The sequence below is a fragment of the Vicia villosa genome, linkage group LG1, assembly GCF_029867415.1.
Source record: "Vicia villosa cultivar HV-30 ecotype Madison, WI linkage group LG1, Vvil1.0, whole genome shotgun sequence".
Taxonomy (NCBI): Eukaryota; Viridiplantae; Streptophyta; class Magnoliopsida; order Fabales; family Fabaceae; genus Vicia; species Vicia villosa.
The window spans coordinates 8,366,291-8,392,084 of record NC_081180.1 but is presented as its reverse complement, the minus strand read 5'-3'; the positions used below and the strand labels follow the sequence as shown (position 1 = coordinate 8,392,084).

General features: G+C 31.9%; 2 protein-coding genes across 2 annotated transcripts; both read right to left on the bottom strand.

The window, feature by feature from the left end:
- Positions 1 to 370: 370 nt before the first annotated feature.
- Positions 371 to 4,057, bottom strand: LOC131627926 (cytochrome c oxidase subunit 6b-2). Its single transcript, XM_058898787.1, has 4 exons — positions 3,989 to 4,057; positions 1,819 to 1,907; positions 1,657 to 1,738; positions 371 to 606 (listed from the first exon to the last, which is right to left on the bottom strand). Exons 1-4 carry the CDS (start codon positions 3,995 to 3,997, stop codon positions 553 to 555), a joined length of 234 nt encoding a protein of 77 aa, XP_058754770.1. The 5' UTR covers positions 3,998 to 4,057; the 3' UTR covers positions 371 to 552.
- Positions 4,058 to 14,682: 10,625 nt separating this feature from the next.
- On the bottom strand, positions 14,683 to 18,733 carry LOC131627919 (protein FLX-like 4). The gene is made up of 3 exons (XM_058898776.1): positions 18,029 to 18,733; positions 15,409 to 15,548; positions 14,683 to 15,319 (listed from the first exon to the last, which is right to left on the bottom strand). Exons 1-3 carry the CDS (start codon positions 18,475 to 18,477, stop codon positions 15,108 to 15,110), a joined length of 801 nt encoding a protein of 266 aa, XP_058754759.1. The 5' UTR covers positions 18,478 to 18,733; the 3' UTR covers positions 14,683 to 15,107.
- Between the last annotated feature and the right edge of the window lie 7,061 nt (positions 18,734 to 25,794).

The following is a 25,794-nucleotide window of genomic DNA, read 5'->3' as shown; positions in this document are numbered from 1 at the left end:
ATTATCTTAATCACAAATACTTCCATAAAATGTATATGGTTAATATTCACTGCATTTCTAAGATTATTTGTAAAAGTTAAATATATAAGTTGCTATTTAATTTTTATTGTCACCTTCAAAAAAATTATTTATATCCACTCATTACTTTTAGAATAAAAATATACCAATATGAAAGTTTTTTATTCCTGATAATACTTTATTTTTGAAAATTAGTTTTCAAAACAAACATAAGAATTAATTTTGTAACTACTATATTCCTAGAAATAAATTTTAAAATAAAATCTCTTTATGTTCATGACTCACGATTTACTTGACCAATTTCGGCGCCAATTTAAGATTAAATTCAATCTTCTGAACAAAGAAAATAATATATCAGAACCATGACATTATCTTAAAAAGAAAACTGGTTTCAATGATTTGTGGAGCAACGAAAATCAGAGGCTGCATTATTGATCCACACCATGAATTGGTGAAGATAATCAAAAGTATTTAAGAAAACAAACCAACAAAATGTTTAAAAATTTGTCAGAAAGGTATCAAACACACATGCTTTCAAAGAGGACCAGGGAAGGTTCCATTGTCCCTCTGTTCATTCCACTTGTCAACCTGCAATAATTTGCATAAAAAAAGAGAGAGAAATCACAAACAATTCATCTAATTCAAATCATGTAACTAAAATGCTGCGAGTAAAAAGCATGAAGATTAATTTCAAGCTACTATGGCTCTTGGAACAAGTTAATTTCATTGAAGTTAAATGTCTAGGAAGGGAAATCCTAAAAACTAGACTATATAAGAAACAGTCCATTAGTCATTCAGATAATAAGTAAATGTGATTTGGGAAAAAGACCAGGGGAGTGAGGAATGCAAACTAGAAAAAGGGAAAACTACACACAAAGACAAAACAAAATGCATAAACGCACAAAAGCTCAAACATTTGAAGATAGGACACGAGTGTGTGATTCGTGCAATGGCCATACAGTCATAGCCGTCTTTGAGGGCATGCAATACAGGCTACCACACAGTGCCCAAAATTTATCACAGTTAATTTGTTGTTAAATAGTCTCTCATAAAATGTTTGTCACGGTAAATAAGACCTCTATTAGTTTTGTCACGGTTAAACTGTGACTAATCAACACATGGCCTCCAAAAACATCAGACAATTGATATAGTGTGAACTGAATTATAAGGAGTTACCCTACTATAAATGCAGACAAGACAGTGCTTTTCTCTCACCCTAAGAGTTCTAGCCAATAGAGTTTTGACTCCAATAGAAAACCAGAATAATATATTAGCAAGCAAGCAATTGTCGGAAAACAAATTCCATTAAATGATGAAGACTATCTTGTAAAAACATAGATTGAAAATTGCATTGACTAGTGATACTTAAAATAAGGGTAATCCACATGCAGGAAAAGTAGAGAATCAAACTGGGAGTTCATTGATTCTTATCGCAACAACAAAAAATTCTAGTTCCTAAATGTTTAAAGCTAGCTGATGGAAAGTGCCAACTCTTGTACACATTGTTGAGCACCACAAATCGCATTAAGTTTTGCCATGACATCGATCTTTACATTAAAGTAAATTTGCAGTCGATCCCAACCATGTAAATCATAGTTAAATGCTTGCTTATTTTAAAAAAAGCTAAGAGGTGCTTACCCATTCACCGGGGCAAAGAGAACGGTAATATTTGGCAAATTTCTCACATTCCCCTGAGTTATCACCTTTTACTGTAAGGCACCTGTAATTAAAGTCAGGCTTAAATTAAAGACATAAAGAACAATTTTTGCCGAATCATATAGCCAGAGTCAGGAAATCCACCTATGAAACTCTATGTAGCGAGTGAAACAGTGCCGGGTTTGATTAGTTGTAGGAAAGCGAAAATCAACAGGTGCTGTTTTTAGCTCAATCTACAAGGAAGAAACACAATATCAAATCAGGAAAAAGACAACAGGACGATATAGAAAGATATCGGCTACATTAAAATTAAAACTCAAATGAGATAAAAACGTGTCACAGTAGAAAGCTAGTGAGTGATATTGTATCATACCATTTAGTTTTAAGCAATGAAGATATGCATCTCTTAAATATATGATCCATGTGAATGAATAAAATGAAAACAAAGACAAAACACACATCTTGAATCAAATTCATATGTAAGTTTTGTTATCGAGGGATCGGTGCTTTCATTTGCAGCAAAACTAAAACCAACTTTAGAGGGATAACTTAAAACACCATGATCAAATATCAAAAAGTGCAGCCAAATTGCAACTTGCCATTTTTTTGTGATAAATAACTACAATATACGTGAAATGAACCATAAATCATAAGTAACATACTAGCAATATATTCAATATGGAGTCAAAATTCAAAAAAAAAAATTCCCTGAGGTAGCTGTGACCAAGGTTGTAAGTCTATGTAGACTCGTGAAGGCTCCGTGGACTCTTAAGAGTCTATGGAAAATAAAAAATGACTCTAAAGAAGCATTAAAAGACACATATGCATAATAGAAAATCAATTAAAATGACAATTCCATTTTCAAATAGTAACAAAACAAAGGGAACAAGCCATAACAAAACAAAGGGCCACATTGTTTCAAAAAATAAAGCAACAAAAAACCAGTAAAACTAATAATGCCATTTTGGTGAATGAAAATAACACAAGCAAGAAGCACTCACTTGAGACAAAAAAAAAAAGAAACAAAAACAGAGCAGGCATAAAAAACAATACATAAAAAGAGAACAAAATGAATAGAGCAAAAAAATGAATTGTCTATCCAAAGACTAAGCGAGTCTATCACGAGAAAGAGTTTGAGTACGACTGAACTCATTTTGGATTCCTAGACACATAAGCTCATCTAAGCCTACAAGTTTGATAACCAGAGTTATGACATACCACCAGTACACTATAAACAAGTATGGCTATTAATTTAAACCTTTTGGTTTGATTAAATTGAGCAGCAAACATATCAACAAAAACTACAGTTAAACATCGTCAGTTTCAATTTCAACCGTTTTAAGAACTTACATTTGGATCCCTACAACGAGCACCAATTAAAAGGGCACAATTAAAATTCATTCAAAACTACATACATTTTAATAGTTTTAATTATCCAAACTGCATCTATATATCAGTGCTCCAGCAGTAGGGATTTTATAGCTAAATGAAACTATTAACTCAATAACTATTTTAAAATATAAAATCAGAGTAGTCAATAGCGGCGCTATCCCACTATAGCGGAGCAGAGGCCAACCGCTATGGGAAGAGCCTTAGTTGTGCAGAACACTATAGCGGCTGCTATAGGGTATTAGCGGCCGCCATAGGGTAAATAGTGGAATAGCGGAGTAGAGCAGTTTCTTGTCTGCTGTCCTTTTCCCTTCTAAAATAACTGAAATCACCCCTTAAATTTACAACGTTTTAAGGACAATTTTGGGTTTTTCAATCAAAATTGTGTTGAGACTCAACCTTAACCTTCCGTCATAATCGTTTATCCACTTCAAGAGTCATGTGTGTTTTGATTTTGAAAAGTACTCTTCAAGGGATTTTGAAAATAAGCGATTATAAACAATCCAAAAAGCACAAAGGACCTTAAGATTAATTTAACCTAAAATCAACGATTATAAACAATCTCAACCTCTCATCTATCATCTCAATTTATTCAAACAACATTGAACAATTAAACTGTACGAAAACCAGCAAAGTCCATAGTCAAAAGTCTAAAAACACGAAATGCTGCTCTATCCATGTAAATAATTAAAAAAAACATGCAAATTCACAATCTTACGGGAAGGGAAAATACCTAACGGCAACGAAAGGATTCAATAGATCAGCGAGAGAATATACACAATTTCGAAGATATGAATATGCATAATCTAAAAAGATAATGAATCAGGATATTTTTAAAGCGAAAGGAGAGAATAAAATTGTATTAAATTAAAAACCTAAATGAATATTCGACAGTGATTGAGTCAGAATCGCAGAAAGAACGTACCTCGGCCATGATGAGTGAGAAAGACTCGACAAATAAATCAAATGAAGAAGAAGAAATGAAGAAAACAAAGAGAAAGTGTAACTTATATTAATAATTATAAATAAATAATAAAGGGTTGTGATGTGGGCCTTAAACAAGGCCCAATTACTTTTGATTAATGAAAGATTCCTTTTGCACCTTCTTTACTTAAACATTCAAAGAGTTGTCAACATTATTGATTATTGATTAATTAAAGGCAAAATACCATTTTTATAAAATTTTTAAAGTAATCCTCTAATTATTTAAAAAGTCCACGTTAATACTTTTCGTCCAATTTTTATTAACGACATCAACTTTTGCTTGACGTTAATTTTGTTTGGATGACATCCTAAATTATATTGCATAGAGGAGAAACAACTCACGACTACATCACTTTGCATTTGATGTTTGTTTTTTCATTCAAGTTTATAATCAAGCAGAATTTCTAATAATGTGAATAATTACTTTTGATAATAATAATAATAATGGAAAAACTAACATGTGCCCACGATAATTAGATATTTATAGAAATATTTGTTTGGAACGCGTGCATTCAATGTATCGAAACTTTAAATATGACTTTATCGCATTTAATTTAATTTAATTTTTTCTAATTATAGTATCTTAACATGTGCCCTTAAGGCACATGTTAGCATAACCCTAATAATAATAATAATAATAATAATAATAATAATAATAATAATAATAATATTGTCTCACACAGATTTGCTAAAATACACCCACTTCAAAATAATAATAATAATAATAATAATAATAATAATAATAATAATAATAATAATAATAATAATAATAATAATATTAATGATAATAATAATATTAATGATAGAGTTAAAAGGTAGTGCACTGACAGTGTAAAATAATTTTACACTGTCATCCAATAGAAAATCATAAGTATGCCATGTCATTAAGTTTTTTTTAAATAAAAAAATGGTTTAATTAGATACATGGATGGTGATTGGTTGACAGTGTAAAAATATTTTACACTGTCAGTGCATCACCCCTTTTCTCTTAATGATAATAATAATATTATGAATAATAATAATAATGATATTATTATTATTATTATCATTATTAATATTATTATTATTTTTTATTATTAATATTATTGTTATTATGAATAATAATAATAATATTAATATTATTATAATTAATATTATTATTATTCATATTACTATTATTCATATTATTATTATCATTAATATTATTATTATTATTATTATTATTATTATTATTATTTGTATTATTATTAATATTATTATTATTATTATTTTTATTATTATTAAATGTGAGACAATGATGTTTATAATTCACATTAACAGAAATTCTACATTTTTTCTTGATTATAAACCTGTATGAGAAGACAAACATCAAATGCAAAGTGACCTAGAGGTAAGTTGTTTCTTTTCAATGCAAGATGGCGTTGGTTTGAATCTAGATTGTATAAATTGAATGAAAAGGTCTAACATAAATCTTTTTAAATAATTAGAGAATCACTTTAAATAATTTGAGGTAAACTTAAGATATTAAAAAAAATATTTTACTTTAGTTAAAAGGTATTTAGAAATCATTTGGCTTGATTTTCTCTTCCAATTTTTTTAAAACTTTTTTTAATATATTTTGGTGATTGAATTGGAGTCCAATATTTTTTATTAAATCGACAGAGATTCAAGTCATTTTATACCAGTGCTCTTACGGTTTCTTAATTTTATAGCAACACTATTTTATAATAAATCAGTTAAAAATAAATAAATTCAATGGCAGTGTTGTTGTAATTTTAATTTTAAATTTTTTTCATAAATTTTTAATGGAAATCCATTTGTTTATAAAATGAGAGCTACCCAAATTATATATATATATATATATATATATATATATATATATATATATATATATATATATATATATATATATATATATATATATATATATATATATATATATATATATATATATATATATATATATATATATATGTCATATTTTTTAGAATCGGCTATGGGCTGGCCTACAGCCCAGAGCCCCATACCTAAAAAAAATGAAGGCCCTGGGTGGAATAGTAAAGAAATTATAGTAGAATATTAAAGTATATATTATTGGGTGAAATAGTAAAGAAATTATAGTAGAATATTAAAATATATATTGTTTAGCAAAATAAAATTACATGTTGTTAGTTATAGCCTAGTAGTGTGTTTTTTTATAGAAACACTTCATTATTATTTCATAGCTCTCTCAATTTAAATGCAATAAATTTTATTTTTAATCATTATTCATTATAACTCTTATAATTTTATTTTAATTTATTTTAGAAACTATTTATATTTATATGTTATAATGAAATATTTAAAAGTTTATTATACAATTAACTTATTTATTATCGAATTTTGTGATGAAATCAAATTCATTATCTTTTGTGCTTTGATTTATTATTTTTCTGATCATAAAAATAAATTTCTTAGCAGTTAGGTTAACATGTATATTAGGGTTAGGATATGATTTAGGCCTACTCCTACATTTTTTAGCCATATGATTTAGTTTTCCGCAATTGAAGCAAGAGAAAACACCACTTTCATTTCTTTAAGATGGTGAATGTTGCATAGAGCAATTAAAGTCCCTAAGAGATTCTCATTCTTAATTCAGTTAATCATATTGTTCGGTCTGTCTCACTCCGCTTTTTTAAAGGTTTTTGCACGCTCGGAAATTAACATAATTTTTTATAATTATTAAGCAAAGGATATTTCTTAATGCACCCCATAACTTTCTAGCGCGCCTCGTGAAATTCCGAAAATATTATCATATTCCAAAATGCATTTCCAGAAACACTCTACACACATACAATTCATTCGTTTGTTAGATACGCCCCATTTACAACTAAATTCATTTCGAAAATGTATTTCCAAGAAGATATTGTATGTGTGAATCAAAAGCAGGTTCATCGTGACAAAACTCCAACTTTATTGTCTTCTGGGAAGCAAGTCCTTGAAGCAAGAAATGATTTGACGGTGAAGGACTGTCATCCACAAATACAACCTCACTTCACTTGTATACAATTCATCATGAGTATTTGATACTTGACACGAATTAAAACAATTATCAAAGTCATATTTGAAAAGCACCAAATGATAATAAACTAGGCAGTAGACACCAAGGCTCATCCTCTAGCAAATGGAACTATAGATGAATAAAAATATCAAATTAGGTCTTATCAGAAATGGACTTCCGGAGACATTTTGGAAGTGTATTTTTGGAATAAATTTAGTCATAAAATAGGGAGTATCTTAAAAATTAATGAATTGTATGTGTTTCAATTGCGTCCGTAAATGCATTTCCGAAATTTGGAGGGACATTTTCAAAATTTTGTAGGGTCTTTTTCAACCATATAAGGTGTATTAATAAATCTTAATAAAAAAATATAGTGTTAGCGGGCCTGCCCGCCACACCCTCATTTTTTGCGGGGTTAGTCAAGAATTCAAGCCTTCATCCTATATAATTTCTAACCTGTTTCATTTTTTATTTTGCGGGGTTAGTCGAGATTTTAAGCCTGTACCCTACATAATTTTTTACCCGTCCCGTTTTTTTTTTCCGCGCTTTTACGAGCGTGGACATTAGCATAAGCTTTTGTAAATTTTAAGTAAAAAAGATAGAGTGTCAGTGGGTGTAAAGCCCCGAATTTAATTAAATTGATCAAGGATTTATTCATTGGAATTAGTCGAAGTCGGAATTTATCTTCTAAAGGCGTAATTGGATTAATATGTTGATTTGAGCAGTTAAGTTTATGGTCAAATTTATTAGTCGGATTAGTCGGAGAAATACAATTGTGAGTTAGTATTATTTGCATTATGGATCAATTGTAGTTGTGGAATATTATTGGGAATAATATTCGTTATGTTATGTGATTATTTATTTATGTGTGTTATTTGAGGAATGTTATGAATTGGGCCTAAGTGGAAGGGATATAAAACAATGAGATAGGATTGTGGGTTAAGCCCAATTAAGAAAAGAAGGATAGTAAGAGAGTTAGGGTTTTAGAGACATAACTCTCATTTGGTGAGAGAAGAGAAAGAAGAGAAGAAAGAGGAAAGCTATGGCATGAATAGGAAGGACTCTACTGAAGAAGGAGAAGTTTTTGCTAAGGTATGGGTGGGGTTCTTACTCTCTAAGGGTTGGCATGATGATGGGTATGGTAGAGATTAGGTTTCATAACTGAAATCCATGAATGTGATGTTGATGAATGTTGAAATTAATTAATGATTTGTTGAGCTTCTGATGAGTTGTTAGAGGTTTATGTGAGTGAGTAAGGTTGTGATTGGTGTATCATCTTTAATCCTTCAATTTCATAATTTTAGAAATATTAGGGTTTATGTTAGATTTCATGAAATTGGTGGTCTAAGCATGTTTTGGTATGATTTGATGATGATAAATGATGTATACTGATCATATATGCTTTGAATTATTGATTGGAAGTGATTTTGGGTGGAGATATAGGATTTTCGTAGTTTTGTTCGCTGCTGTATTTTTCTGCATAATCGCGTGGTCGCTAAGCGGACCCCAGCCCGTTGAGCGGACCCTGCTGTCAAAAATATTTTTTAAACTTTGAAATGTCATAACTTTTGATCCGTAACTCTGTTTTATGCGTCGTTCGAAGCCTTAGGAAGCTAATGAAATTATCTATGCGATAGAAGTGGAATGGTTAGCACATGATGAATTAATTAAGATTTTGTTATCATGTAATTATGTATATGTGCGTTATAACTTGATAATTTGTGAATAACATTGTGATGGCATGTTATGTGGTGTAATATTCATGATGTATGTGAATAAATATGTGTTATTTGAATGTCCTTGTGGAGAATGATTACTTGATGACTTAATTATGATGTGGTTGTTTTAATAACATGTATGTATGTGAATATGTGCTATGGCTTGATGAAATGTGAATAGTATGTGTTTATGATATGTTGCAATTTATTCATATTGTACATCGTGATGAATTGATGAGGATGTGCGCTAATGTATTGACAATTATTTACTACATGTATAATGAGATGTTGAATTGCTGGATACTATGAGTATGATTTATATGTGAGTGATAACATGTTACTTCAATCGTATTTATGTAAATGTGAATTGGTGTTGATTGATAACAATATTGTTGGCATGATATGTGATATGATTATATGTTTATTTTAGAAAAATAAAGAAGGCTCGCTAAGCGGAGCCAGTCTGCTAAGCGGAGCCAGTCCGCTAAGCGGAGCCTGGTTTGTATTACGCTACTGTTTTAGTCCGCTTGAAGCGGGGTTATTGAAATTGTATTTCCATAAGCGCGCTTGAAGGCCGCTGAGCGGACCTTGCTGTGCAAAAACGTGTTCAAACTTTGAATTGATGTATCTTTGTATCTGTGACTCCGTTTTAAATGCCGCTTGAACCTCCGTGAAGCTGTAATTGATGTCTTTCCATTGTATATGCTTTGAATATCTTTGGAAACTCTTGTGAATGGCTTTCTTGAATTGGATTGTTGTATGATGTAATTGTTATTGTTAGATGAATTGTTGTTGTATGATGATGCAACATGGTGACGTGATAATGACGTGATGCATTCTTATGAATGATGGAGATTTTTCTGTTGAAGTTTGACATTATATTAATGATGTTTGATGGTGATTTTGAGTGATGTTGTGACGTATTGTTCGTGTTGTATGTGTTGTGTTGGTGTGAATGTTGCATTTATTGTGTCACATCCATTTGCATAAGCGACGATGGCCTTTTGGCAAAAGTGACAGTGACCTTATTGGCAAATAGCAACGGTGTGCCCAATGGCAAAATTGAGACGGTGGGAGTTTTACTCCAAATTGGTACCACATGCATTTGCATAAGTCGAGTCGCATTTGAATTGCATTTGAATTATGTTTGTATTGTTGTGACGTGATGATGAGATGGTTGTTGTGATGTGTTGGAATCTTACTTGTGAATTTCATATATTGTCATGGTTGATCGTTGACATTGTTGCCATTTCATAAGTTGATTATGTGATTTGAATTGTTGAGACGATGACATGTTTGTTGTGACGTAATGATAGTATAATTGTAAATTTGAATATGTTGTCTTAATTGATTAATGACATTGTTGCCGTTTTGAAAGTTGTATTATATTGATAAGTTGTTTTGCGATGAAAATTGTTGTAAGATGTTATGTGATGCGAAGTGGTGAAATTATGTATGATCTATATCTCCTATATTATTTTTCATGCATTCCATTATATTGTAAGATATCTCACCCCTTTGTTGATATTTCCCCTACCATGGGAAATGGGCATGTATTCAAGATTAGCTGTGGATGTTCGAAGTGACTTCATGAAGTCTTTATGTTGCTTTATGGCAAGTCGAGTTGGTGTCTATTGCTCTGATACGCAGCACTCGGGAGGATTAGTTGTTATTATTTAATTGTTGTATTCCATGATGACATTTGTTTTGAGTTGAATTGAAAGATGTTTATAAGTTGAAATTGGAAGTTATTGGATAAAGTTTTGTTTCCGAATGCTATGTGTCTTTATTAAATGCAATATGAGTATGTTTTTTTGGTCAAGTCGAAATGTGACATCCCATATTTGATGAATATTTTTAAATGCACTCTGATTTTCGCTTATAATTATGGGGTAGAATTGGGGTGTTACAGCAGGTCCTCCCCGCGACGCCCTAATTTTTTGTGGGCGGGTCAAGGTTTTAAGCCTGCATCCTGCATAATGTCCAATCTATCCCATTTTTTGTGGGTTTTTGCAAGCGTGGACATTAACATAATTTTTTTTAAATTTTTTTATTAAAAAAGACGCAATGTTCACATACCATCCCACTATGCCCTAGTTTTGTTGAGACCTTAATATAAGCAAAATTTGTATCAATTGATGTATGTTATTTATTATTTATACAAGAATTGATGAAAATTCTTTTCAACCCTTCACAAATTTTCCAAAATTTGTCAAAGAATATTATATATGAAGTTGCGTGTCTTAGATACTGGACTGGGCTGGCACTTGGCCCAAACAGACTAAGGCTCAAATCATCATCAGCCCATAAAGACAACACTCCCCGGCATCGAAGTGGTGCCTGTCACACGCTCGTGCCCGCGAATCTCGACCGGTCGACGCCGCTGACTTCGGAGCAGAACAAGGCTTGTCTCAAGTAAAGTCTCGGACCGAGCACCTCTGCCCGCTCCTCGCGAGCACCTTCCTCCGAGTACCCTCCTCGTAAGGTTTCCTCATCCCTAACCCTCCGGATCAAGCGGAGTCCACGTACTCCCTAAAAGACCGCGTCTCCCCTTAAACTACGAAGTGGTTGATCCAGGATGAAGACCACATACTAGTCTCCACTATCCACGTAGAATCCTGGAAGTCTCCGAATTGGGCTTGGGCATCCAGTCCAATAGCGAGACCTTGGCCCAGCGCTAGGGGCTAAAAATACCCTCTTTCACTTAAGGGGCTTGTACTTGCACTCTGATTGCTCTCTCTTCTCACTTTGGCATCAGAGTACCTTGTAGGTACACCCCTCAGTTCACAGAAGACCCAGTTCCTTGCAGGCCTTGAAGATCCATCTGATCAGGTACAATCATAAACATTAAGGGAACAATTTCTATGTGATTTGTTGTTTGTCTCTTAAACTTTACTTTAAATTTAGTTTCATATTTGAGTCTCCCTTTTAATCGGGCATCTTTAAGGATCGAGTTTTTGATCCGTGTTTTAGCATGCATAATTCAAAATTTTTGCGCTTGAGTATGAGAATTATGCTTTAAGCCAGTTAGTCGAGTTTTGTTGAACAATAACCATAATCGAGATTGATTCTAGTCATGGCAAAAGTATTATCTCAAAACATCTTTGAAAACTTGAGTTTTTGAGATTTTGATAGTGTGATTCGAATCACACATTTCCCTGAGTCGAATCAAACAAGGAAGAAAGGAATCAGGGCTTTGTTGTAGCTTGTGAGTTGAATCACAACTTGCTTTGATTCAAATCATACACAGTGTGAGTCGAACCACAGGTTATGCATGAGTCAAACATGATATGTTATGACTCTCCTTCAGCCACTGCCGAGTTTGAGTTGAATCATGACTAAGTTATGACTCAAACATGATATGTGTGAGTCGAATCATGCATTAGCCTTGACTCGGGTCACAGAAAAATTAGTCTCCTTTTAACTATAGATCTTGTTCCACATTATTTTGCTAACTTGACTCAAATCACCAAATGCTCTTAACTCGAATCAAACATGACTTTTTCACTTCTTTTTGTGCTTCATCTTCAACACATATAAATCATTTTCATCTCTTAACATTTCATAATGTTAGAAAACAAATTCTTTCATTGATGATTTGAAAACTCACAACTCACTTGTTCTTACATTTTCATAAAAGTTTTGAATCTTTCTTTAACAACTTGCAATCGATTTCTTTCATCTTCTATCTCATTCTTTTTGCATTTTTGCATGGATCTAAATCTTATCTTGAAAGATTCGTTATTGATTGAGGAGTTTCGTTTTGGATTTAACATTTCTTTAAAGATTTGTTTAAGATTTTAAAGGCTTACAAGAGTGTGGTGTTGTGACTAGTTTTGAGAATTCTAGTGGAAAAGAAGAAGGTTTTTCTCTCTAGGTTAACCTTGATAGTATTGGTGGAAGTCTACGGACAGGGTAGGAGTTCTTTTGATCTTTGGACATACCAAAGCTTAAGATACTGGCGAAATTGTGTGGAAATTGCCGCAGACAAAGACTTTCATGGAGTTGTGTAGAATAAAAAAAAATTATTTTCAGCATTTATTTGTGGACTAGTGATTGTACAAACTCTTGTAATATTGTTACAAATCATAGTGAAAGACCAACGAATTTTCAATGGGCAACCATTGGAGAGTGATTAAACACAAAGCGAGGACGAACGTGTTAGACCACCATAAATCCCTATGTACACTTCTCTCTCCCTCTCCCTCTCCCTCCCTACACACACTTAATTTCATAGTTGATCGCCTGATTAGGTAGTTTCTATTGCTTGCTAGAATTGCATGCTTATAGGTTTATCTGTTAGTAGCGGTTTGTTACATAAGTTGTAAGTTTTGTTAGAATCGGTATTTCGACTTTGTCTTAGTGTGGATTAAGTTTAAAAATTGTGATACTAGAATCTTGTTTGTAATTAAAAATCATTCGATAACACATTTTGTAGAATTGAACAACTTTACAATTCTATTAGTTTGTACTTTGGTGAAATTCAGTAGTGCAATTGGACATTGTAACCTCATTAAAGACATTCGTGAATATCTCAATATAAGCATAATATCTTTTACGCAAAATTTGCTTCCGCCATACAAAATATTTTGTTTTCTAAAACTTTAATAAAAACATTTTTCAAACGAATTTTAAATTTAGGAGATCTATTCATAGTCCATATTCCCGCCCTCAATGGATCTCAAATTTCACAATCACTTTTGGCGGAACCTGTGCCCCCTAACCCCTTCTACTGCAACCGCGTCATTTCATATTATTCATTACCTTCTTCGTCAAAGCACCAAATTCAGGTATGTTTAACTTTTATCTTCTACATAGATAAATTTTGCAAAAATTACATCTGATAAATGTATTAAGTTCAGGGATTAGATTCAAGAGAAAAAAAAAATATTAAATTTGCTATTTAAATTTTCCAATGGATACCAAATTACTATAACTTTGAACTAGGATTCGTTTTGTTTGAATATTTTGTTTAATGATGCTTGATTTACTTTTAATGAGATTTAGATGATTTTATCTTCAATTATTAGTTTGATATTCAAATATGTACTCCTTCCATGTTTTTTTAATGGTTGTCTTATGACTTTTACACATACTAAAAGAAGGTACTCCATCTACTTTTTTATTATAAGTCGTTTTGAAAAAAATTGTAATTTAAATATAAGTCACTTTACAATTCTAATAAATAATTAATAATATTTTTTATATTATATCTTTGAAAATTTATTTTCTCTCCTCTCAATTATGTAAATTTATCTTTTCACATAAGATAATTTTGTAAAAAATTTCATATTTTCTCATTTTCATACAACAATTATTATTTTTTTTAACATGTGTGAAAAATCCAAGACGACTTATAATAAAAAAAACGGAGGTAGTAATAAAATTATGATTTTTCTTTTGTCTATAATACCTCTAACTTTTAATTATTTCAATATACTTTTTTCTCTCTTCATATCATATAATAAATAGTTATGAGTAATTTTGACAAAACTATAATCATTCTTATCTTGAACTTTGAAAATTACAATAAGAATAAAATTATTTTAAAAGTGACAATTAAAATAAAACTGAACGAGTATATTTTAATAAACATTCAATTTATCCTCAATTTGTTGTTTATGCCTTATAGAAAGAATATAAAAATGTAATGAATTGTTATATGATTTTTTTTAATTTTTTAATGATATTAGATATCTCATCAGATATCGAGGCACCGCACCAACTTTGAAAGAGGCTACGTCTCAAACTTCAATCCAATTCTTTAGTGGGGGGAAACAACTAGAGCTTGGAGTCTAATAACATTGGTTAGGATGTCCAATGCAAATTTCATAGACTAACTTATGTTTTGTCATTGCTAGAACTAATATCAGTGAGCGTATGCATTACCTGTTACAAAGACCTCTACAATTGCTGAATGGAAAATTTAACTCGAGTTGGCAAAAAGATTTAACAGCATTATTACGAAAACATTGGAAAAAATTTAATTGAGTTTACTTGTTTGCAAACAGTCTCATCGAATGGATATTAGATCCTAAGCATTGTTTTATAAGAAAGTTTCTTCCTCCAGGTTAAAAACTTAAATAGATAACAATGCCATGATTTGCTCACTGCTACATGGATATGCTTGCAAGTCTTACAACTTCGCCTGCAGTAAGTTGTTTGCGAGACATATCTCTAGCCCCCTCCATTTGCAATTTCAATTCAACAATTCCCAAAACTTTTATTATGTTTTAAGGAAATGAGCAATCAATAAAGCCATCCAATCTAAGATTTACACAGGAAACGATCATATTGATCCGCCCAACCAGCATCATTAAACTTCACCTCCCAGCGATTGAGGGATCATATTGACCCGCCCAACCAGCACCGCTACCATCAGCACTATTTACAACTGCTACTCCATTGCTGCCACCAACCGGCACCATAGATTCTCCTACTTGACCAAAAGCCATCTGACCATGAGCTCTCCCGTAGGGATCGAGAAAGGGACCATTGCCATCTACCGGGGGAGCAGCTCCATACATATTTGATGCTGTTTGCATAGTATGAATCCATCAGAAACATATGCATGATATCATATGAAGAGACAATAACGTACTGAAGGAAGAGACTCTGACTTACCATTTATTCTTTTCTCAGCATTCAAAATCTCAGATCGTAACATTTCAACTTCTCTTGCCATGGCTATTACTTTCTTCTCTTTCGCTTTCAATTGATCTACTAGCTCGACATTTTTGCTCTTTTCATAGTCGAATGTGTCACTATTAGCCAAGAAGATTTGAATATTTACAAGATTAGTTAGCAAAAAAGGAGATGAAAATTTAAGGCAACAAACTGAGACAAAGAAAGTATGCAACATGATGCAGAAGAGGAACAAGTTATTCAAAGATTTCAGGCATATAGTGGTACTCATGGATAACAAAACTGACTTAAAGCACAAATTGATAGATATTATAAACAATATCATCGAACCCTCATATGATTCAGGAGCCCTTCATACAAGTTTTGATCTGATTTTTCACTCCATCTCACACTGGTTTCACAATAGGAAACTCAAACTATTATGATATCCATTACCCATAATATCCACTTCAAAGATAACATGCCTTCAGTGTTTATAACAGTGGATCGGCAAAATCCAATATGAGAAATTGCGGTTAGTGTTGAGGGTAAATTGAGGAAGCCGCAAAACCGTTGAAATAAATAATTGTATATAAAATAAAGCATGTTGCACACAAATAAAAGCTACATAAACAGAAAACAAAAGTGTCCAACATAAAACTCAAAAACTCAATAGTTCAAAACAACTAATAAAGCATGATGCATAGATAGCTACATTGCTGCAGAAAGCCAGAAACATAAATTAAAAGTGACTTAAAGGAGATTAAGTGAAATATGAAGTGAAGAGAGACGATGGAGAGGCAGAAGCGGTTTAGTAATGAGAGGTTACCTAGTAGAGATTACACAAGCCCCGTATCATCACCAACTCATCCTTATTTTATTTATAATGTTTCTAAAAATATGTCATGTGAAGCTCACATCATATTTTTAATGTTTTTATTAGGGGGAAAAGCACAATAACAACAACTTCCAATTTGTAAGCCATAACCTCTATCACCGATATGCAAAAAAAGCCACCACTATAGCATTGGTAGCGGAATTCCAATTGTGTATCGAATTTTGTCACGGTTGCTCCAAATTTCCGATATGTAGTCGAGGTATAGCGGCACTATACCGGTTATTTAACAACACAGCATGCCATATCTTAAAATTGAATGCAGTCATATCCCATTAAGCTTAGAAAGTTCCAAGAAAGGAATAGAAACTATATAATAGTCTGTCAAGAATTTATGTATCGTAACTTTTCTATTACCATACTCACCATTGATAAACTAACATGAATAAACTTAGATGGTTTCATATTTCTGTATGTTAAGGAAAGGGATAAAATATGCAGTATTTGCTTATAGAAAGAAGTGTACTTCTATGTTCATTCTCATGGTTGGTATAACTACTATGATTATCAAATCAAGTTTCAAATCGTGAATTAGAAGACCAGCTCTGCAAATCGTGAATCGAATCTTGTTATGAATCAAAAGATACATTACCAATAAGAACATGACATTTCAAAGTAAAAACAAGTAACATAGCAAAATTATAAGCTAGTATATCACGCACTCATCCGTCCCACAACGAGTGACCCATTTGAAATAAAATAGTGTCCCAAAATAAATGACCCATTTAAATTTTCAATACACTTTTTCCAATTCTACCCTCTAATTAATAAAAATTTCATCATTTCCAACACATGATAAGGGGGTATTATAGTAAAAACATTATTCTCTCTTACTTTTACACATTTTTCTTTATATGTGTGAAATGGTCAACTGGGTCACTCATTGTGGGACGGAGGGAGTACTGACCTAGAAATAATTCGTGAATTAGAAGACCAGCTCTGCAAATCGTGAATCGAATCTTGTTATGAATCATGAGATACATTACCAACAAGAACATGACATTTCAAAGTAAAAAAAAGTAACATAGCAAAATTATTAGCTAGTAGATCATGTACTGACCTAAAAAAAATTCAAGATCCAAGTCATAAATTAAAAAAAAAACAACAAAATAAAAGCAAGGCCATTCAAAATTGACAAAAATTGTCTAGCTACACTAAAGTTAGGTGGCTATTCATTCTCATCAGAATGAATCAGAATTCATCATAGTGAATCACAACTCAAGATGAGATTCATTTCAAAAGTACATAGACACTGGGATTCTTGTCGATTAGATCTAGTTTTGTATCAAATCAAGATGTACTAGCGCAAGTTTTAAATAACGGTTGCGATCACGTAAAGGCTTTCACGATTTCGGTCGGTTCATGTGTTGCGAGGCTAATTCCGGTTGTCGCGATGTAAATTAACCACAATTTATTCTTTACCACAAAAACGGTGAATAAAGGTATCAGTATCAACACCTGATACCATTTTTCCGGGGCTGTTTTCGCAGTAATGAATCATTTTTTAAAACCTCGTGTATAGTCAGATTCCCATAACCATGATAACAACTATAACAAACATAATAAAAACAACATTGGGCAGAATCAGTAGCATGATCAGAAGTTGCCAATATGCTATGTGAAAACCCAAGTTTTCAAATAAGTGATTCGACCATATAATAACAGACTTAACTAAATACATTGAAGAAATGCTATGCCAAATACTGGATAAACTTCGATACTCACCGAATCATTATATGCTCTTGCATTAACCCCTCAAATTCAGCCTGCAAATCAGGTATCCTTTCAACATCACCAACAACCATCTTCAATTCCTGCCTCGCCAACTGAATTTGCGACCTCAATTCCTGCCTAGATGCCGCCAAACTCTGCGCCTCCATATGCGCCTCTTGAAGCTCCTTCTTGACAACATCACCACCTCTAATCTCAACCTCCATTTTCGCCATCTTATCAAGCAAAACCCTAATCTGAATATCACTCTCAGTCTGAGTGCTTCTAATGTGTGATTTTATCTTTTGCACATCTTGTGCAGCATCAACGAGTGCGTCTCTTAAGGCTCTATGTGTGATTGATAATCTGTGATTGTCGCCGGAGATTCTCTCGATTTCGGCTTCTTGATGAGCGAGTTTGTTTTCCAATAGTTGTGGAGGATATGAACCGTGACTGTGTCTCATTGTGAAAGAACCTTGAAATTATGCAAACATCGAAACCTTAATTGAGGAATGGTGATGCAGAGTGGAGCTCTGATCTTCGACGACGGAGTTCTTTGGTGCGTTGCCGGAGAGTAGAGTTCGGTCCGACTCTGATATACAACAAGGGGCAACAAAACGTTTTTTTTTTCGAGTTGCTGTTTATTAATTTAGGGTTTAAATCTTGTTAAAATGAAAATGTTTTCCTTTTCTTTTTCAGTGATGATGATCGACCTCTTTTTAGTAAGTGGATTAGGTTTGAATTTCTCATTTGAGTGACAAGTGCCTCAAATCTTACTTTAACTAGCAATTCGATCCATTAAGTTAAAATCCATTCGATCTATCCCACATAAAAAATAACTTAATAGATGGATTAAATCCATCCACTTATGTACCTGAATAAATCAATTCATCCAACACATTTTGATAATTCAATAGATTATTTTTAAAAAAATAATAAAATTTGAAAATACAAAAAAATTAAGTTTTTTTCGGGAAAACAAAAAATCGAATTTCTTCAAAAAAGACGAAATATCGAGTTTTTTTTCGAAAAAATGAAAAATCAAGTTTTTTTCGGAAAAACAAAAAATCAAGTTTTTTCTTAAAAACAATAAAGTCGAGTTTTTTTGGAAAACGAAAAAATCGAGTTTTTTTCGACAAAACAAAAAATCGAGTTTTTTTGGAAAAAAGAAAAATCAAGTTTTTCAGAAAAAACGAAGAAAACGAGTTTTTTCGGAAAAACCAAAAAGTTGAGTTTTTTTCAAAAAAACAAAAAGTCGATTTTTTTCAATAAACAAAAATTCGAGTTTTTTCGGAAAAACGGAAAAAATATTTTAAAATATTTAAATTTTTTTATGAAATTTAAAAAGTATTTTAGAATATTTAATTTTTTTTTTATAAAATTTAAAATAACATTAATTATTTTTTAATTATTTTTTGGATGGATAGATATTCATCCATTAGAATATATATTAATGGATGGACTTTATTCTTTAATGGATGTGTTGGATTGAATTTTTATTAAGAGAGTTTAGTGGATTGGTAATGGATTAATGGATTGGTTTGGTTCATCCAACCCAATTCCATCTAATCCATCCATTTTGTCACCCCTAGTTTATTCTCTATTGGTAAACACTTTGATGTCTAAGTTAGTAATTGTCGATAAGGAGAGGTATTTTACAATAAATGTGTATCTTGATTTTGCGTTTTATTTTATTTTTTTATATCAAGGTTTTGGAGACTTAGAACATTTTATGCAAAATCTATGATTTAATGGTCCTCCTTCAATTATTGTTTTTTATTAGGTACTTTTTAATGACATGTGTATGCTTGTTTTCGAGGTCTTGGAAGTTAGAACCCTTTTCTGGGACCATAGTTGGAAAAGTGATGTCATTTGTCTAACGCCACATCAATCAATGTCAAAATTCTTAATTTTTTATCAAATGATAGGCCGTTTTCTCAGCAAGTTTTAGCCTTTAAGAAATTTCATATTTGGGCTGAGTCTTGAGTCTAGGCTAGTACAATAGCTTTCAAAGCCTGGTTCATTGAAACCAGTTTGAGGTTTGCCTTTGTGATTATGGAAGAATGTCTGGTAGACATGGGGCCAGTTATCCTATATATATGGTCTTGACTTTGTAGAACCTTCCCACTCATTACAAGGTGTCTTTTCTCATACGCATAGGCGTGATAATTTAAATGTGGGAAATCTTAATCGTAATGAGTTCAATCCATGTGGCATGTTGTAGTTGGTTTTGATGGATTTATGTGTTGTGCATGTATATATGCATGTGACCATCAGTTGATCTTGTTGGTTTTGATGATGAAAACACCTTATCTAAAATGACATTCAATGAAGTCTTTAACTATCAAGTCGATTCAACAATCAAGATGTTCTTTATGATGACAAATGTCAAGTTGTCTTAATGATTACAACACCTTAGACTATCAACAATGGTTTCTAAATTCAACACCCTACTTTTTCACTTTTTACACTCCACATCATCATCTCTCTCTTCCATCTAATAATTCAACACACATTCAATTTTTACTTACTACAATGATTTTATTTAATAAAATTCAACACCCTACTCTACCACTTTTATTTCATATTATTATTTTCTTTTATGTTTTTATTTTTGTAATTATATATTAATAACAATTACCGATTGAAATTAAATTAAAACAATTAAGAGTTAAATAATTTATTTTAATTTTTTTTAATTTAATAACTTATTTTTTCCTTGCAAGAGCTACAAACAAACAAGAAGGCTAAAAAGAAAAACTAGAGAGAACAAAGTTGATTTTTTTCTGTGTCCAAATCTAATGAAACTAGTCTCTATTTATAGAGAGAGAGAGAAAAATAATGAATTTTGGTAAAAATAAAAAAAATAATTTACTATGAAATAATTGACCCCAAATGATTATGATAAAATAAAAATATAAAAAATTACAACAACCAATAGTATTTTGCCAAGTGTTTTTGTGGCCCCCACTCTCTCTTTATTCAACATGTTGAATATATTCAACACCAATTAATCCACCTCATTTTCAACACTCCATTCAACACCCCATTACACTCATTCAACTATTTAATAAATTATTCAACATGTCCATTGTAAATGGTCTTATGTCAAATAACATTTTGTGAAGTCTTTAATTACCAAGTCGATTCAACTGTCAAGTTTTTTTTGTGATGACAAATGTCAAGAACTTAAGTCAAACGACATTCGGGAAAGTCCTTGGTGACAAATGTCAAAGGGGGAGTTGATGTGAAATGTCGAACAATCTTTAATGAAGGCGTTTTTCAAATAAGTTATTTCAAACCTCGTCTGTTAGAAGATTTCAGTTCCAGTTGAAGTGTTAAATTATTGTTGAATCAACAATGGAGATTGAAGTTATAAAGTTGTGAAAGTGAAAAAGTGTTAAAGTTCGTCGGGTCATGTGCTTATCGCGTGTCTAAGTGATCACTTTAATGTAAAGGTATTAGAGTAATTCTAAAACTACTAAGGAAATCAACAAACATGAAAGATCTTTTTCAAACTCTCTGTCTCTCTCTCTCCCTTTCATTTAACTTGAACTTCTTGAAACCTATCAAGGCATGTATTAAAATAATTAAAAAGTGTTTCTAATCGATTAGAAAAGTTAAATGATTCTCTTGTTTCTAATCAATTATTTTAATACATTTCTTAAAAACATGCCTTAAAACATGTCTTGAGGGTTTTTTCTTAAAAACATTTCCTCTATCACTTGAAGAAGTTGAAACAACATTATATAAAGAAATGACTTATGCCGATTGTCCTTTTGGGTTTTTATTTTCAATTATCAAAATCGAATAAGTGTTACATTCCATTTTAACCATCCTTTCAACTAAAATGTCTAAAACGCATAATTGCTTGCTTACGAGAGATGCATGAACTTCCTTTTAGCATTCTAAGGCAATATTAAGATCATAAATCTCTCTCTCAAGTTTAAAAATAAGTTTTCTTTGATTATATATTTTCTTAAATGTGCCTAATGCGTCATCATGCATTTTTCTAAACACTTATGACACATGATTGTAAGACAGTTTAAAATCAAAATCATATACCTCCGAGTCTTTACCTTTTTGCGTGCCATCGATCACTAATTTGAAAATTTATCATCTAAGCTTGAAAGAGAAAATGAAGAAGATCTCTCTACTCTTTCTTTTCAAGCATATAACTCATACCAATACTAGAATACTCGGACAAATCCCCAAGCTCAAGGATGAAGTTATGAAGGAGGAATACAAAGATGATCCAGAACCTCCTTCTCAAAAGAGGTTAGTGGAAGTCGAACACCCAACTTCTGGAAAATGCAGGAGTAAAAAGGGATAAAACACCCTTTAAAGTTTTGTGGCATATCCTTTTCTCATCCAGAATTGGAAAAATACCCCAATCGAAAGAAACCCCTATTTCTAAAGGACCAGACAATGTTTCTCCCCCTTGAACGAAAGCAAATTTGTAAGCGAAATACTAATATTCGACCCAAGAGTAATCTTCCACTGCTATCCATGCCATTGAACTGGTGAGCAAAGCAAAGATCTAATTTCACAAAATAAGACAGAAAACCACGACGAGAGTAGACAGATAGATAACGACAATGGAAAAAAAGGGAAAATGGGGAACATTGTCTAGCTTTTAAAGGGCTGGTGCGAAGATTGAAGGTTCATATTGAAAATTAGAAGAAAATCTGAGGCTAATTAGTGTCTTGTCCCATGAATCTAAATGAGTATAAAAGACACTTAAGTACCTAAGGTAAGGTAATCATTTCCTAACATGCATGCCTAGGGTGATGTATTCGCAAAGAGAAGTGAAAATGACTCAGTGACAAACTCTAAATGTTTCAATTCTAAAACAACAAAGATGGATTTTCGGAAAGCCGATCACAGTCACTAAAGACTCCTCGATATCCTAAATGTCCTGTAAGTTTTGAGGGCAATTATTTTGCGCCGACCATGTTCTTTACGGATAGACCGTCTTGAGATAACCCATTCCTAGTCATAACCCCTTGACTGACCAAACAGTTATGTCTCTCGAATCTTCTCTTTACCATGGGACCATCATATACCACAAGATATTTATGCCTCAGATGCATCTAACGGTCCTTTGCATTCCACTTCTGAAAGATAGTGAGACTATTATTTCTCTCCCCTATATATGAGAAATGGCGTCGATTCAGGTAACAACTTTCAAACACACTTTGAATAATATCTACTTTTTCATATACTAACTTAAATGTTAGAGTGTTAACCTTATAGATACACTCTCTCTCCGTCACATCGAAAACTCTACTTCGTCGAAACTTCCGCATGTCTCTATTTTTTTATTCTAGAACAAAACAATTACTTTTTTATTTTAAAATTATATGTAATACGTTAAACAAAATTTATTAAATATATAACTTATTCTTAAGACTGATCCCACCTCTTAAGAGGCCTAAAACTACTTTATAAAGCCTTTAAAATATATTAAAAAATTTATTTTTATGATAATCAAGAATAAAATAATAAAGTTTTTTTGTCCACTCAACTATGTAACTTTAGTAAATTATATTATATTTTATATATTTATAATTAAATTTAACTTTTTAAAACTATTTTAAAATCTTTTTGATTTAAAGTTTTGAGATCCAAAACTCTTGCTTTGGGTCACCTTAGTTTGGCCGGCCTACTTCTTGTATTTGAACAAATAAGTTATATATTGTGGAGTAATATTAGTAGCACTTTCTAAGGTAAAGGTTTCAAAAGGCAGAGAAGGGGCGGTTTGGTTAGCAATGGTTTGGTGCGTTTGAATAGCCCGGAATGGAATTGTATTCAATAATAAAGTGGTTGATATTGAAGAGATAATTCACAAGATTAAGATGTCTTCTTGTGGTGGTTACAAATAAGATCCAATCGCTTGTGTTGTAACTTTTATGAGTGGTGTAATCATCCTCTTAATTTTTTTGAGATTTCCTTGTTTTGTAGGTTTGGTTAGCTTTATTGTTTTCTACTTTGTCTCTCTTGATGTATTTGGGTTTGAGTACCCCTAATGTTTTTATTTGAATACACAGTTGTTTATTAAAAAAAAAAATTAGTAGCGCTTTCTTGCATTTTCAAACATCTACTACAACTTAGAAATCCCTCCAATCTTTAAAAAATAATCCAACATAAGAGTTCGGAAACCTACATTAATCCCTACGGAGGAATTTTTTCAGAAGGATAAATAAAAGGTGAATTCTTATCTACCTAATTCAAAAAGTTGGGTAAGGTTACCTCCTGTGTAAAATATCTTGAAAACAACAATTAATTGTAATATTTAATAAATAATTAATTGTGTTAAAATTAGATAGCATCATATGAATGGTTGAATGTACACTACCCAACTTTTTTTTGTGATGGGTAAAGAAGTTGTCCCCTTTTTTTAATTTGCACATGAAATTTGAAACCTATATAAGGTTAGTCTGTATATATCTTTTTCCCATATCTAACTACGTGAAGATTAATTTTTTCCATTAAAAGTCCATATATATTTATGTCAAGTATCTTCTAGTTACGTGCAGAAATCTTTTTTTTTTTACCGTAGATAAAATCTATGTTGCGGCATATAGTTTTAGTTTTCAAAAATAATTTTCTCTATAAGGTATGTCAATAGCTGATGGGGAAGCTAAGTATTTCATTTTGTTTATAATCAAAACCATCTATAGGATGGTGTTGTGCGAGGTTGCTTTACATATCTATTATTGAGTGTTTAGATGAATGGATAGAGACTGGGTCTTTGCTGCCGTCGATTTTAAAGGGTGATTGAGATGTTTCCGGATTTTGGTCTAATATTTTGTGGTATGGACTATTTGAAAATGACGCAATAAAGTTAATTTTAAATAGAAAAATTTGTCAGTTAACCACTAGTTGTCTTCGATTATCAATTTGACATGGAAGCGAGTTCAAGTCCATGCTCCGAATTTTTGCATTTCTCTGTTAGACTAGGAGCAAATCCATTTAAGTAGTTGGGTATTTAAGGGTGTGCTAGATGGCAAACCGTCCTCCTTTTATTTTGATAGGTGTTTAGGTTTTTCTCCCTCCAACTTACTCTCTCTAGAGGTTTGTTGTACTTTTGGCTTAAGAATAGATCGGAAAAACACAACCGCTCTCCTTTTATTTTGACAAGTTTTCAAGTTTTTTTAAAGAAAATTTACAGAGATATAAGTGTTAGAAAATTATAACTCTCTCAAAAATTTTATGTTGAAAAGATTCGAAACTAGTTTGACATGAGTAATTTAAAGGGTGTGAGTAATCCATTAGAGAATCACAACTCTCATTGGATTAGTATTCAAAGAAAGGTGCACTAGTTGAGTATCTGTCAAAGTTTCTTTATGGCAATGTTGTTAAAAAGACCATTTTACCATGTTTGAAAGAATGATTCCACCAGGGATTTGTGGCTCGTGGTAACGAATGGTGTGTTAGTATGCATCATCTTTACTACCACAAGCTGGTAGTCGTGGTAAAAACTCAGTATTGTATAACATATCACTACAGTTGTAGAAATCAACCGTATTAAAAGGTGGAGGTCATGGTTTCAATACACAGAGCCAATATTTTGAAAGATTTTTAGATATTTCACCACGGTTGAACGTTCCAATCTTAGTAAAAGACTTAACATACAACTTCACCTCGGTTAAACCTTCCAACTGTGAACGTACAACTTCACCACGGTTAAACCTTCCAACTGTGATGATATGTTCACTTACTATCAACTGCGTAAATAGTCGAACAAGTCTAGTTTTATAGGTCTTATTTCTTACTAT

What these genes read in the sequence shown, in the direction of transcription:
- LOC131627926 (XM_058898787.1), bottom strand. An exon ending in CGCTACATAGAGTTTCATAG is followed by an intron (nt 1,739 to 1,818) that starts GTGGATTTCCTG and finishes CTTTAATTACAG; the next exon opens with GTGCCTTACAGTAAAAGGTG. An exon ending in CTCTTTGCCCCGGTGAATGG is followed by an intron (nt 607 to 1,656) that starts GTAAGCACCTCT and finishes AAATTATTGCAG; the next exon opens with GTTGACAAGTGGAATGAACA.
- LOC131627919 (XM_058898776.1), bottom strand. Translation starts at nt 18,477, where the DNA reads ATGAGACACAGTCACGGTTCATATCCTCCACAACTATTGGAAAACAAA. An exon ending in CAAGAGCATATAATGATTCG is followed by an intron (nt 15,549 to 18,028) that starts GTGAGTATCGAA and finishes CTTGGCTAATAG; the next exon opens with TGACACATTCGACTATGAAA. An exon ending in TGCTGAGAAAAGAATAAATG is followed by an intron (nt 15,320 to 15,408) that starts GTAAGTCAGAGT and finishes CTATGCAAACAG; the next exon opens with CATCAAATATGTATGGAGCT.